This window comes from Poromitra crassiceps, assembly GCF_964638095.1.
Source record: "Poromitra crassiceps genome assembly, chromosome: 16".
In the NCBI taxonomy this organism is placed as follows: Eukaryota; Metazoa; Chordata; class Actinopteri; order Beryciformes; family Melamphaidae; genus Poromitra; species Poromitra crassiceps.
The window spans coordinates 26,075,321-26,091,002 of NC_139645.1; the positions used below are offsets into that span (position 1 = coordinate 26,075,321).

At 45.4% G+C, this 15,682-nt stretch overlaps 1 protein-coding gene across 1 annotated transcript in view; it reads left to right on the plus strand.

The window, feature by feature from the left end:
* cdh8 (cadherin 8) overlaps positions 1–15,682 on the plus strand; it is a gene marked incomplete at both ends in the record, with an annotated part of 166,457 nt that overhangs the window by 116,517 nt on the left and 34,258 nt on the right. Inside the window, one exon of the mRNA XM_083652610.1 lies at positions 935–1,182. Coding sequence (XP_083508736.1) covers positions 935–1,182 — 248 coding nt within the window. The remainder of the gene's footprint in view (positions 1–934; positions 1,183–15,682) is intronic.

Below are 15,682 nucleotides of genomic sequence, written 5' to 3' on the forward strand. Positions count from 1 at the left end.
CTCAGCCTGGCTCTTCAAAGATGCACATTTCTTACAAAAGAACATAAGGGTCATCAAGTCTGGAGGGGGGAGATTTTATGTACCGGTATTTATTTTTTACATACAGACACCCACTGCAAAAAAAACTGACAAACTTGTTCAGTTATTGCATCTTGTATCGAGGCTTCCAGGCTTATTTTAATACTTTAGTGTAGTTTTTTATTTCATAAAATCATCTTACTGCACTGGCAGATAATTTTACCGGTTTCAACAAATTGTACTTTTTTCGGTGGAACGTAACTTGTTTCAGGTCATTTACTTGGTACTGTAAAAGTGAAATTGTCACGAGAAAATGTCTTGGAAAAAAGTCATTGGCAGGTATCAAGTGAAATATATTGAATGCAGCAAGATTGTCTGGGAGGCCAGGGCAGTGAGATAATTTTAATAAGAATGTAATTTTTTTTAATTAATTGGAGGTGTGGAAACAGTCTCCACTGTGGTGCAGGGGAGCCATGGGATGGTTCTAAAACTTTTTGCATCTCTGTCACATCTCTTTTCTTATTTGGAAGAGATTTTTCAAAATCGAGTGTAAGCTTGTTACATCTGTCTGTTACAAAAACTAGCAGTTTCAACTGTCATTACACCACACTGCTATCAAAAAATAAAAAAAATAAAAATTAAATTAAACCTTTCTCAGCTCAAAAGCTGAACTTTGTCTATACAATTGACAGTTTTCTTCTGAACTTCTTTTCTTTGCATAGTGTGAGCCTGGGACTAAATCGAGTCAAATTGAAAGTGTTGCAACTAACCCTGGTCTCCCCTACAGTACCACCTCTGCACTGAGTAATGAAGCAGTTATTTTTGGACGCACATTCAGTGTTGACACTCTCTGTCTCTGTCTCCCCCCCCCTGTCTCTGTCTCCCCCCTCCTGTCTTTGTCTTTGCCCTCCCCCAGCCTTTAGACTTTGAGACCAAGCGAGCCTACACGCTGAAGGTGGAGGCCACTAACCTGCGCTCCGAGCCGGGCGGCGGCGGCCCCTTCAGAGACACCGCCACGGTGAAGGTGTCGGTGGAGGACGCGGACGAGCCTCCCGTGTTCTCCAGAGCCACCTACGTCCTGGAGGTGAACGAGAACGCCCCCGTCAACACCGTCATCGGCACGGTCACCGCCCGCGACCCCGACTCCACCAGCAGCCTCGTCCGGTAAGGAGACCGCACGCGGTTGTCAACCTTAAAGAGAAAGCAAGCCTAAGACACTAAATTACAAATTACATATTTTTCCCTCTCACCTGTAGCGCTATTTGTCTTGATCAGTTTGTGTTGCCCGTTGCTAAGTTTGGAGATATTGGTTTGAGAGATTTCTGACTTCTCTTGAATACAATGGAACTGGATGGCACTCGGCTTGTGTGTGCGCAGAAGTACACACAAAAATGCATTTGAAAAACTCAGCAGTCTCTTTCCAGAAATCATGACCCGCACAGACCTTATTGTAAGCAGTTTCATGTAGGAACTATTTTCTAGTTTCGACCAAACTACTCCCACTATAGCTGCTGCTAGCTGCAGTTTCACGTAGGAACTAGCTAGCTGCTATAGCGGGTGTAGTTCACTATGACAAATGGATTTCAAATGGCGATTTCAAATGGCGATTTCAAATAGGAATAAGGAAATTGACCTTTAAAATCCCGGATTAAAATAAGTATTCTTAATTGCATGTGTGAAACCAATCATATATTTCTCTTTTCAAATTGCATTTCCAAATAGATTTTTTAAATCGACTGTTTAATGGTTGCTTTGTCAATTCCTTTTTGATTTGAGCTATTTATTGACGGATTAATATTTCATGTGTAAATCATTTTTTTGTAATTCCTCTTTTTAATTGCCCAATAATTAGATAATAATTAATGAAATGCTTTATTACTATTTCGACGACACCTGTGGTCGTCCATATACTGTATTTGGAGGGGATCTTTCACGTTAAATAGTCTTCAAATCATATTAATATGAGTTTCAGTTAGCTTTGCACAGAAACAGCCGGTAGAAATACGTTTTGCTTTTATACTTTATTATTACATTTCAGAGCCTAAATTTTTTACTCGAGTAAACAAGTTGAATCCGTACTTCTACTTTTACCAGAGTCTTTCTTCCACTTCAGTGAAGAATGTGTGTACTGGCTGTAACCTTTGAAAAGGCTGCTGGTGGGTGAGCTAGCAGACGGTGAGCAGGAGGAGGCAGGTGTAATAAAAGTGGACACGGAGGTGGATCGAGGCAGCACGACTTTTCTGTTTCGGCGCGCGACCGACCCAACCGTCCGGCCGGCCCGGCCCCGCACTGCATCCTCCACTCGTGTGTGTGTGTGTGTGTGTGAGACTTATTCTCGGAAATACCACAAGGGCACCTTGAGAAGAGGTTATACAGGCAATTTCTCTGCCTCCATCTTGGCATTTCATTAATTCTCCAGCGACTCGCCGGGCGCATTCCCGGGACAACACTCAACAGGTTGTGTGTAATTGCATGGCGAGCGCAGAGACGCCTGGGCGCGGGTAGATTGGCTCTGGCGAGAGCAGGGACCCCGGCCGCGTTCCTTCCTTCGCCTGTTTTTCCCCCCGTCCGCATCCTCATGTTTAGCCATGAGATTGCCGAGAGGAATTGAGCCCTAAAATTGTCCCTCCCTTGGTGAAAAGGAGGACATTTCACGTATAATAATGACATCTCTTTGCTCTTCTCCGCGACCTCATTTCTTGTCGGGGGGGTACCACTGTTTGTGCGAAGATTTTTTGTTATTTATTTCATTTATTTTTCGCAGGGTTTTGTAAATGATTGTTTTAGCGATTCGATCACTTTAGTCATTATTTCCTCTACAGTACATCTATATATATTCCACATTCATATGAGAGTAAATTGCTCTCTGAAAAATATGAATCTGACAGGGACTGGTGTTTTCGCTAACAAGTGGGCCAAGGTCATTTTTCTTTTTGATTTTTTTTATAGATTACAAAGTGCAGATTATAATATTTCAAATGATGTCATACATTGAAATCCGAAAATAATTTAAGAGGATATGCTTTTTTGAATGTTCCTACTCCTACTGTAAAGGCAACATTCAGAGAAAATCACCCTAGAAGTTTGTGAACCAGCTTTATTTTGCCCTGAACAAGCTTAGTTTACTAGCAAAGTATTTACAGTAGTGATCCTTTGTTATATTGAGTCCGTTATTCAACATATAAACTTGCATAATACAATTTTTTCCTTCCTTCCTTCTTTTTTAAACAACCTTTTATCTTGATTTGTGCGATTTCACGGTTGCCTAGTTGTTACTCCTTTGACCAGATCGTGTCACAAATGATGAATTCAAATTATCAAAAAGTATTGCTTTTTCTGAACTATGGATTACGGTTAATTCTTATATGCTGAATTCCTCTTGCTTTATTCACCTCCATCCAGGCTCATCACTCATAGAAATAACCATTCAATAAAGCTCACACGTGCATAAGGATGGGCCCGTCCTGCTCTGATGACATCATAAAGATGGCCCCGCCCTGCTCTGATGACATCATAACGATGGCAGCGCCCTGCTCTGATGATATCATAAAGATGGCAGCGCCCTGCTTTGATGACGTCATGGCAGCGCCCTGCTCTGATGGCATCATAAAAATGGCAGCGCCCTGCTTTGATGACATCGGCATTATGGGGGGTCAATCATAGGCCATGCCCCCCCCCCCCCTCCCCCCCAAAAAATTAATTTGTGTTCATTATGCTTTTAAATTATCAATCGTGTAGGTTTACAGAGAAGTTTGAGTTTTTCTCAGAATGGATCGAGAACTCCGAGGGCGCCCTGTCGCAAATCTGACACTGGCTGAAGCCTTTTTCTTTGAGCCGTTAAGATTTCTCAAATAAACAATGTTCTTCTCCCAGAGAGAGAACGGCTGACTTTGTACACATCAGTGTGTAATGGAAAGTTGCATTAGCTGCCAACTCCACTAAGCCACTGATCGTTGAGACAAAAGCAGTCCCTTCCAAGATAAGGCTGCAATTGCACTACTAGACATTTTCTTGCCAGTTTGCATTTTGTCACGACAAATTGCTTTGCCGCACAACATTTTTTTTTAAGTCCAAACATATATTCTTTTTCTCCTCGCAGATCCTCAAGATGTGCGCCGCGCGATCTATCACAGACGTCAAGTGTTTGAGATGGAAGAGACGAGTGCCACCGAGAGCTTAATATGATGCATGACTCACGTTTGGATTGTACTTCCAGGGTTTTGTGCTAGCCAGTAACCATGGGGTTCTGGCCTGCTGCAATGATTAGTGTGGAAGATTTTAATCCTGGCGGACATACTGGCTGACAGAAGGCTGTAGCCAGTAGCCAGTAATGCTTTACGAGAGCAGACGTATGCTCCATCTGAATGATGGCTGAGAGTCAAGGCTATACTCCGTCGGGCAAACATTCAGACGTGAGAGATTGACAGCAGGTGGTTTATCGAGGCTCCGGTCTCGCACGTTGTTGTCTAGGCCACGAAGTGAAATTGTAACTATTGTTCTATAGCGAGACACAGTCTGGTTGCCCTAACGTATGCCTGGTGCAAGGGCACGCGTCGTCACTGCTAGTTTCTACCACTCAAAATCTCAACGTTTTTTCCTCTTTTAATTACCACTCGCTCAGTGCAACGAAGGAGGTGTTTCAGCGACCCAGTGGTAATTAACTCATTCCCCGCCAGGGTTTCTGACCATTTTCAGTGATTTTTCCGGCGCCCACAGAATATTTTCTACGATGACTCTGTAGCATATCGAATATCCCAAAAGTCAGAACAGAGCCTCTGCTTTCATGGGGGGGGGGGGGGGGGGGGAGAAGTTTGGTTCTGCCTTCTTCCGTTTTTTAGTTAGTGACACTTGTAGGTCGTTTTGACCGAAAATGGCCGTCTCTCACCAGGAAGCTGGGAAAAATGCCCTTTTGTGCAGCGGAGCGAGGGAGAGAGCGGATGGGGCGTGTCACACTCTCATCTTGCCCGTGGGGGGGGGGGGTGCTTCCTGGTGCTCGACGTGTGGAGGTCTGGGGTCATATTTGACGTCTGAAATGTATACTATGTGAGGGTTCACAAAGCGGATTACGAATCTAACCGACAGGAGAAGTGATTGGTGTTGTGTTCACCAGCTTCTGGTGAAAGAAATCCTTCAGCGTTGAGTGACTGTCACGAGCCCGTGTGATATAGTGCGTGGAGGGGGGGGGGGGGGGGGGGGGGGGCTGTGGAAGCTGTTCGTTGCACCGCTTTGAGGCACCATGGCTGGATGTGTTTTATGAGCTTCCTCGATGAAGGGAGATTTTTCGCGGAGAACGCTTGCTGGTTTCATGTGACAATAACTCTGGCTTGCAGGCGATTATAGGAGTATCGTAGCACTTCATGAGGTGGCCAAGACCGCCATCTATCGCACGGTGGTGAAAAGACGGGTTGATGTGAAAACGCGTCAAAGAAAAAAGGGAGATTTTGCGTGCTAGAAACTAGCAATGACAATGCTTGCCCAGAGTCTAATAAGCTGTAGCTGATTCATAAGGATGAGTGTCCTGCTGCAGTGCCTCTGAGCAGAGGGACTGAATGTGACTGTGAGACCAGTGTCCTGCTGCAGTGTCTCTGAGCAGAGGGACTGAGTGTGACTGTGAGACCTAAAGAGAGAGACCTAAACATGGCCTTTGACTTCCGTGCTGTTTGATGGGCGGCGGGGTGGTGCATTGGGCACGTGACGTCCTGCACGTAGTAACGTGAGCTGTGATTGGTCTACGACAGACAAACCCTCTTCAAGACGGTTTGGCTGCCATGCCATAAAAATGCGATGGATTACGTAAAAGAAAGATTTCATATATGCCACCTATTGGTCATTTCCCTAATCATATTTTTTCTATCTCACCATATCGGGTGTGGCAGGTCACACGTCACACGCCCCCTAGAGGTTCCACCTGATGATCAGCCTCCACTCTTTCTGCCTCTCTCTCTCTCTCTCTCTCTGTCTCTGTCTCTCTCTCTCTCTTACACACTTTATCTTACTCACGTTCGTTTTCGGTGTCAAGACTGAGTCAAAAACGAGCAGAACGCTGTGGGTAAAGGTGGAGGCGTGGTGGAGTACCGCCGGCGTTAGGCCGTGACCTCTGCCATCTGAACCAGCTCTCGGGGCAAACCGGTGCGATTGCAACACGCTTTCCATCCGAAGCCCCCTGACCCGAACCGGACCGGTGGAGAGTGTAAAACCACTCGGGGGGGGGGGGGGGGTGTGGGGGGGGGGGTGGGCGGTAAGCGGGTGGGAGTGCGCCTCTGCTCTCCAGAGACAAACAGCCCCTTAGCTGTACTTAATGCAGCCAAGCAAACAAGATTTCAAGTGCACTCTCGCTCCGCACACGCTCCGGCCACGGCTCCTGTCTGGAACCTGTGCAGCAGCGCTGTTGTTCTCCACCTGACTGATCACAAACAAACACCAAGCTGACATGTGGCATTGCTTGGACGCTCACCCAGGTGGTTGCGCTGTCTGACTTCTCCGGCTGGAGTTGTGCTGGAAACTTTTCCTGGATGTTTATTTAGACAACTTTTGGTTGGAGATACTTTTTATTAGACTCTGTGCAAGAAGCTTCACGTTTCACGTTTCTTTGGAGCCCCATTAGCGACAAGCAGTACATCAGCTACTCTTCCTACGTCGGCGATCCTCAAAGTCCGGACTCCGGTCCGCATCCGGACCGAGACGCCGTCCTATCCGGACCGAGCCCTATAACCTACAAATCATTGATAACCTACATTTTCACGGAGTGTTTCTATTTTAACCGGCACATGCTTTTAGAGTATTTACGGTACTACTGGTTTATCTGCCAGGAAGCTCACAGACCAATGCATGCGCTGTAAATCATCACACGTGATGCTACTCGGCCAATCAAATAAGCAAATCGTTTCTCTCTGTTGCTTCTCAGTGCTGTGAGTGTGACACACGGACGGAGGGGAGGCGAGGCGAGAGATAGTAATTTCACATGGTGTGCTCAAAATAAACCACTCTTACATGTCCATTCATTGTTCTTACGGGCAGATCAAAACCAGTATGTCTCGTGTGAAGTGCGGTGCGACCCTGACCTGTCTATGGAAGCGCCACACATGAGCAAACACACATACACACACCAGGGCACACTCACTGCCCAACGCAACAGCATGCGAGGTTGATCGACAGACAGACACAGACAGACAGACAGACAGACAGACATACAGACAGACAGAGAGATAGACAGATAGATAGATAGATAGGGAGCTCACTTATCTCAAGAGAAAAGGTTGTTTGTTGGCTGAGTGTTAAATGTGAAATGGAGTGAAGAAAAGGGGAAACGTATTTCTCTTAAATTAAAGCACTTCATTTTAAGATGCACATTTTCCAAAGCACTCTGTCTGTTATTTTTAAATGCATTATTTTACTTGAAATGAGAAAAGATCATTTATTTATTATAGTAGGCTAGTTATGTATAATTAATCCAGTTAAATATGAAAACTGTAAATAAACATTCTTGATGTTTATTTGCATTTAACAGTCAGTTGTTGACTACATACAGACATTGTACCATTAGGCTACTTCAATCATTGAGTTCAATGGCACTGAATTATAACGCAAGCTACGTTACAATGTTCCGGACCTTTGCTTGAGGACATTTTCTCTAACTGGACCTCTAGGAATTTGAATTGAGTGCCCCTGTCCTACGTGGTCGCAAAACATACTTTGCATAGGGACAATGCAACTTACATCATAACACATAAGATACACATACCATTACATTACAAAATAACAAGACAAGAACCAGAACATAGACAAGACAAGAGTGCTGTATTATGAAGCAAAGACTGCAGCATAGTGGTCTCAGTCTACTTTGCACAGCAGATGGGTTGGTCTGAGTGTATCTGCGTGATTCAGATAGTGTCCGCTGATTCATCAATCAAAAGTGTGTTTAATTGACTAACATTGTCAGAAATGTCTGTCATTTTTTCCATGGTACACATAGCTCACCTGTCTAATAATTAGAGATGCATGACATTGGTATTCTATATGCAGAGATTCTCTAACTCTGTGTGCATTTTTCTCTCCTCCACCTACTCTCAGATAACATCAAGTCTCCCCTGTAGTGGAATTAACACATTATTAAGCCGACACTGGCAGATGCAGACATAAATACAGAAATGCTTTTCAAAATGCACACATTCACTGGGCAAAATAAGAACATTACTTAGCTTAATAGTAAAACATGCAATATTTTATTTATTTATGTCACATTTTCTTTCAAACAAAACTATAAGATTGATCCTACTTAAACAGACGTAATTTAAGCGTCATTTTATCAGCCTGTCATATCGGCAGAGATGTTCGTTTCGGGCCGATGTGACGATATTTCATTTGAAAGGCTTTATCAGCCCGATAGCAATAATGTGCCGATATCATCGTGCATCCCTATTAACACATTCACTGCCAGACGTTTTTTTTTTTTTACTGTAGTTAGCTTCTGCCAGAGGGGTTTTTTGAGGATTCTGGCTCATCTTTCAAGACCCGAGGATTCTTTTCTGCTAAGATTTTGTGAACACACAATATCTCAAAAGAACTAATAGAATGTGTGCTTTCTCTGTCTAAAAGAGTTAGTTTGTAGAGTTAGTAGTTATGTAAGCATTAGCAGTTGAATACAGCATGGTTTCAGCGTCAGAAAAATTATTCAGAGATAAACGGCTTTTTGTGAAATTCGATAGAACAGTCACTTTAACCATTCATTTTTGGCTCTCTCTCTCTCTCTCTCCCTCCCCCTCTCGCTCTCTCTCTCTCTCTCTCTCCCTCCCTCTCTCTCTCTCTCTCTCTCTCTCCCTCCCTCTCGCTCTCCCTCCCTCTCTCTCTCTCTCCCAGAGACGCACTAGGTTTAATCCTAGTGAGAGGGGGAGAGGGAGAGAGAGAGAGAGAGAGAGAGAGAGGGAGGGAGGGAGGGAGAGAGAGAGAGCGAGAGAGAGAGAGAGAGAGAGAGGGAGAGAGCGAGAGGGAGAGTTGCTTCCAACTCCTCCCTCCGTGGGCGTTCTTCTTGGCTGCAGCGGCCGTCACAAGCTTGTCACCAGTCTCACTGCTTTGCTGCTGTCCTGTGCCTGTCTGCGCGGCCGCTGTTTGAGGAAGTCTGGATGGACTCGCTCGCTTCTTGGAGTTTTGGTTGAGAGAAGCTTTTGCGATTCTGGTCATATTTATGCTGCGTGTTTCAAAGTGTGTTCCACCTGTAATCTATTATGCAAATTTGCAATCCCGCATCGCCAGCAATCAGCGCGAAAACGAAAGCGTTTTCCCCCATCCATTTTCATGAGAATGGCTGCTTTTTGCTTGCCTTCCTCTAGTCAGGAGGGCACTGTCGCCACTTAGTGGCTCGGTGGAATGGGTTGTAAACGTTCGGTGGCTCCAATAATTATATAAGAGATGTAAAAGGGTTAGATGCACATCCCACGGTCAAAAGAAAAAAAATCATTTTTTTGACGTATTAATACGTCATTGGCAGTCAACCGTTGGATTATTTTTGACGTATTAATACGTCAATGGCAGTGAACGTGTTAAGAATCCAATTGTGACAATAAACACTAAGAATCATTCATAAATACTTTTTGACTCACACATAGAAATGGAAAAGTCACATAACTAAATGTTGTTTTTCGCCACATTATCTTTCCACATTTTCACCTGCTATTAAATATGTCAGTACTGTGTGTGTTTCACATGTGAACACGTCATTTCACATGCATGCAAAGAGACAATTCACATGTGGTGAAAATTTTACTTTTTTTTTTCTAAGGGCATCAGAGGTGGGCATCTCTGATGAGAGAAAGTGACAGTATTTTATTCCAGACTATCTGCAGCGTGACACACAGGCGTTGCCAAAATCCTTTTTAAAACGAGCTCCATATACATTTCGCCCCTTCAACTTCATAATTTTCTGTTTGCGTTGAAAGAACCAGCGTTGACGTGGAACGTTGTTTTCTGCCAGTCAGGCCTATTAAACATAACGGTTGTTTTCTGCCAGTCAGGCCTATTAGACATGATCAGAGCTGAGTAATGCTGCAAAGCTGCTCTGTTTCTCCCCCGTCAGGTTTTTCCTACACTGTTTCACCACAGCCGACAGCTGACATGTTGCATAATAGTAATACAAGGAGCCATGTAAAACCCATGCTTTCTGAATGAATTGACAGTTTTTGGAAGAAGCTGGTTTTCACTTTTAATATCTTCAATTGTGTCTATTTGTTTAGTTGCTCTTTTTTTTAGGGATGCACGATGCATCATCGCTATCAGCCGATAAAGGCTTTAAACTGGAATATCGGCCTGAAACGAGCATTTCTGCCGATATGACAGGCCGATAAAATGATGCTTTAATTATTATGCACAAATGCTCGATGCTTGTCCCCGTTACATATACAAATATGGCATGTTTTCCATAAAGTTCATCAAATTGAAGTAGTTTTCTTATTGTGCTCAGTGATTTTGAGATTGTATTTATGTCTGAATTTGCCAGTGGGCCATCACGACAAGAGTAGGCATAATAATGTGTTAATTCCACTACAGGAGACACTTTGATGTTCTCTGAAATTAGGTGTAAAAAAAAAAATGCACGCATCTGGCCAGAAGAGTTGGAAAATATCAGCAAAAAAAAATCCAATATGGTGCATTATTTTTGTATTCAATTATTTTCTTTGAAGGGGAACAATTTCACAGAGTCTGAGATCCAACCTGAATAAGAAGAATCCTAAACGTGGTCAGCATGCAGGGGACGGCCAAATGAGTTGTACATGTGTGATGATGGTCCTGTGTGTGTGTGTGTGTGTGTGTGTGTGTGTGTGTGTGTGTGTGGGTGTGTGTGTGTGTGGGTGTGTGTGTGTGTGTGATGATGGTCCCAGTGGACCTGCTGACCTAATAACAAGCAGGAAGAAATGTCATGGAGGCTCTCTGTTCTCTCTCTCTCTGCCCAAACAAAGAAAAAGCTTTTGTTCTCAAACTCCCACCCCCTCCACACACACACACACACACACACACACACACCTACACGTGCACACACACACACACACACACACACATGCACATGCACACACACACACACACACGCACACACACACCTACACACACGCACACACACACACGCGCACAGACACACACACACACACACACAGGCACACGCACGCACACACACACACGCACACACACACACGCACACACACGCACATGCACACACACACACACCTACACTTACGCACACACACACACACACACACCTACACACACACAGGCACACGCACGCGCGCGCACACACACACCCTCCAAGGGGTGCTTGACCTTCGGTGCCTCTTATTGACATTACATACAGTAGCTAGAGGTCATAGAGAAACACTCACCATCTCCCAATGCAGTGTTGGGCAGTACCTTAGTTACAGTAACTTAGTTACTGTAATTTTATTACGTTCCCCAGTAACTAGTAATGTAAGGGATTACTATTTCCAAAACTGTGTTATATGACAGTTTCGAATCCAAGTAACTTCAAGTTATGGCATTACTTCCTCCAGGGTTGGCACAGAGCTAAAACGAGATGTGGAGATAGGTCTGGCTATACGGGACTGCTAGTGCTACATTGCTGGAACGTGATTCGCTTTTTGCCCCTATAGGTAAATACATAAAAAGTATGCAGTTTGACTGATTGTTGACTCCTCCTGTAAGTTAGTTATTATTAAGTATGAATAATTAATTATTTAAATTATAATTAATTCTTAATTATGAATAAATAAATTATGAATCAAGTGGATTCAGTTCTAAAAGGAGAGCTAAACAGATTGTACGTCACTTTTACGGAAGGGGGGGGGGGACAAATGTAATATAGTAAAGTAACGAGTAACATAACAAATTACTTTTGATACCAAGTAATAAGTAAAGTAATTTTATTATTATCAGTAATGAGTAACTAATTACACTTCCTGAGTAACTCGCCCAGCAGTTTGAATGTCCTCCTGTAGAGAGAGGGGATTCAGTTCTCTGTTAGGGTTGGTTCACTGCCAGGGGGCGGAGCCTTTGTCACAGCAGCATCAGCGGCGTAAATGGCGGCAGATGTGGTGGATCGCCATGGCGACTGGCGAGCTTGTTGTCGTGTCCCAGCTTGGCTCATCACTTTCTCCCCAAATGTAACCAGGTCGGGGGGGTCGCGGCCGGGGCTCCGCCCCCCCTCCGCGAATCTGGGGAGATTTGTAGACACATGCTTCCTCCGATACATGTGCAGTCACCAACCACTCCTTTTCCACCGCCGGCAAGACGTAGAACATGGGAGGATCACGCTATTCCCCCGAGCTCCCCTCCCTCCCCGAACACGTGCCCCCGACCGACCAGAGGAGGCGCTAGTGCACTGACCAGGACACATGATACCCTTAATCCGTCTTCCCACCCGCAGACACTGCCAATTGTGCCTGTATGGGACGACCGACCAAGCCGGAGTTACGGGATGGGGGGGGGATTCAAGATTCAAGATTCAAGATTCAAGATTCAAGATTTTTATTGTCACTCCATGGTACAAGTACCACGTGTGAAATTCTTGTGCAGTGGACTCCGTTTACGACATAGTACAAATAGGCAACAGCAATAAGTAATAGGCAATAAGAAATAGGCATCAATAAGCAATAAGACAGCAATAAGGCAATAAGAAATAGGCATCTTATAAGCAATAAGACAAGTCGGTGGCTTATACGACAGTGGCATATTCATTGCACATAGGTGCACATGTCATGTGCATACGTTAGACGTGTTCAGACATTCCAAATTCGACGTTTTATACATACATGTGCAAATAGCATGTACCTTATTAAACATACACTTAAATTTACAATTAAACGTTAGGCACCTTATTAAACATACACTTAAATTTACAATTAAACGTTAGGCATCCGTAATAGTAGCAGCTGCAGTACGGTACTGCGGTACGACTACTGCACTATTTGTGCATATTTAGGAGTCTCGTGGCCTGCGGGAAGAAACTGTTCCTCAAGCGATTTGTGCGTGTTTTTGGAACCCTGTATCTCCTCCCTGAGGGTAGCCGGGAGAACAGGCTGTTGTGGGGATGGTTTGTGTCTTTGATGATCTTCAGGGACCTCCTGAGGCACCGCTGGTTATACAGTTCGTGCAGTTCTGGCAACTCGTCTCCTGTTACGTGCTGGGCCGCGCGCCTCACCCTCCGTAGCGCCCTGCGGTCCATGGTGGTACAGTTCCCGTACCAGGCGGTGAAGCAGCCAGTCAGCAGGCTTTCAATGGTGCCTCTGTAGAAGTCCCTGAGGATTTCTTTCCTTAGCCCAAACTTCTTCAGGCGCCTGAGTCCGTGTATTCGCTGTTGGGCCTTTTTGACAACAGTGGCGGTGTGGCCGGCCCAGGTCAGGTCCTGGTGGATGTTGACTCCCAGGTACTTGAAGCTGTTCACCCTTTCCACCACTGTGCCGTTGATGGTGATTGGGGGGTGTGTGCCCCCCCCTCTCCTGTAGTCCACAATGATCTCCTTGGTCTTGGAGACGTTCAGAGAGAGGTGGTTGTCCTGGCACCATTGTTCCAGGACCCTCACCTCCTCTCTGTAGGCCGTCTCGTCGCCCCCCGAGATCAGCCCCACGACTGCTGTGTCGTCTGCAAACTTCACGATGGTGTTTGAAGTTTGAGTCGCCACGCAGGGGGGGGCTCGAACCTGCGACCTTCGGGTTGGTAGGCAGGGAATCTACCACTGAACTGCCCTAATCTGTGGCGTTTTCATAGCGTAGGCATTCATCTATAGGCTGTTGTTCTGAACTGGAAGCTCTTCACTGGGGGGGGGGGGACAATAAGACAAAATATGTCGCAGTACTTTGATTGACAGGATTGAGTCTTAGTTATGTCAGTGATGCTGCTTTTGTTTAGGAGTTGTAATACGCACATCATACATACTGTACCACTATCATCACACTGATGTGTGAATGACAGACGCTGATGATTTAATTAGCTCACATGTTGGCCATCAATCTATAGTTGATGTATAGCCGCTGAAAGCTTCTGGATGTGGCTCGCTCTTTAGGATGCCGCGCCGCTGTAAACCACAAACAGCCTATAGGTGGCGCTACTCGACAACCAGATCGAGGTCAGTCCAATGTCATTTAAAGTATGAAGGCGGGGGGGGGGGGGGTCTCCACAGGCGTGCACATCACACTCCGACACACCGGGGATAATTTTTTTTATTTGCTTTTAATTCTTTTGGCATCAGGCTGTCAGCTTGACTGACAGCTGGCAGAAACATTTCAGGCTCTGTCTCCTCGCCTGGCGCCACGTGAGCCTGTCAGAGTCTGACTGCAGATCCACTCAGTCTGCAGAGAGGAGGCATGGGGCTCCCAGGTGGTTTGTCGCTGTCTGCCTGTCTCAAAGTGCTCAGAGAGGGAGAGCGAGAGGAGGGGGGGAGGTGGGAGCGAGAGGGGGGGGAGAGTCCACGCGGACCTCTCCCGGCCCGCCGTCTGGAGGATTTTACACCATTTCATCTCCAAAATGGAAATGTCACGGCCGGGTACATCTGCCCAACAATTGGAATCTGGGCCAGAGGAGTTTATTTATTTCATTTGGCCTCCGTTCTTGTGTACCCACCAGCCCTCGTCTAAACTGTTGTTATTTTGTCTTTGTGCTTTATGGTGCATTCTATCTATGCCTCTCTCGCCATCTTCACCTCATGTGTCTGTCTCCTCTCTCTCTCTCTCTCTGTCTGTCTGTATCTCCTCTCTCTCTCTCTGTCTGTCTGTATCTCCTCTCTCTCTGTCTGTCTGTCTGTCTGTATCTCCTCTCTCTCTCTCTGTCTGTATCTCCTCTCTCTCTCTCTGTCTGTCTGTATCTCCTCTCTCTCTGTCTGGCTGTCTGTATCTCCTCTCTCTCTCTCTGTCTGTCTGTATCTCCTCTCTCTCTCTCTGTCTGTCTGTATCTCCTCTCTCTCTCTCTCTCTGTCTGTATCTCCTGTCTCTCTCTCTGTCTGTCTGTATCTCCTCTCTCTCTGTCTGTCTGTCTGTCTGTCTGTATCTCCTCTCTCTCTCTCTATCTGTATGTCTGTATCTCCTCTCTCTCTGTCTGTCTGTATCTCCTCTCTATCTCTCTGTCTGTCTGTATCTCCTCTCTCTCTCTCTGTCTGTCTGTATCTCCCCTCTCTCTCTGTCTGTCTGTCTGTATCTCCTCTCTCTCTCTGTCTGTCTGTATCTCCTCTCTCTCTCTGTCTGTCTGTATCTCCTCTCTCTCTCTCTCTCTGTCTGTATCTCCTCTCTCTCTCTCTGTCTGTCTGTATCTCCTCTCTCTCTCTCTGTCTGTCTGTATCTCCCCTCTCTCTCTGTCTGTCTGTCTGTATCTCCTCTCTCTCTGTCTGTCTGTATCTCCCCTCTCTCTCTCTCTGTCTGTCTGTCTGTATCTCCTCTCTCTCTCTCTCTCTCTGTCTGTCTGTATCTCCCCTCTCTCTCTCTCTCTCTGTCTGTCTGTATCTCCTCTCTCTCTCTCTCTGTCTGTCTGTCTGTATCTCCTCTCTTTCTTTCTCTCTGTCTGTCGTCTGTATCTCCTCTCTCTCCCTCTGTCTGTCTGTATCTCATCTCTCTCTCTCTCTATGTCTGTCTGTATCTCCTCTCTCTCTCTGTTTTTTTATTTTTTTTTATTTAACCTTTATTTAGACAGGCGAGTCATT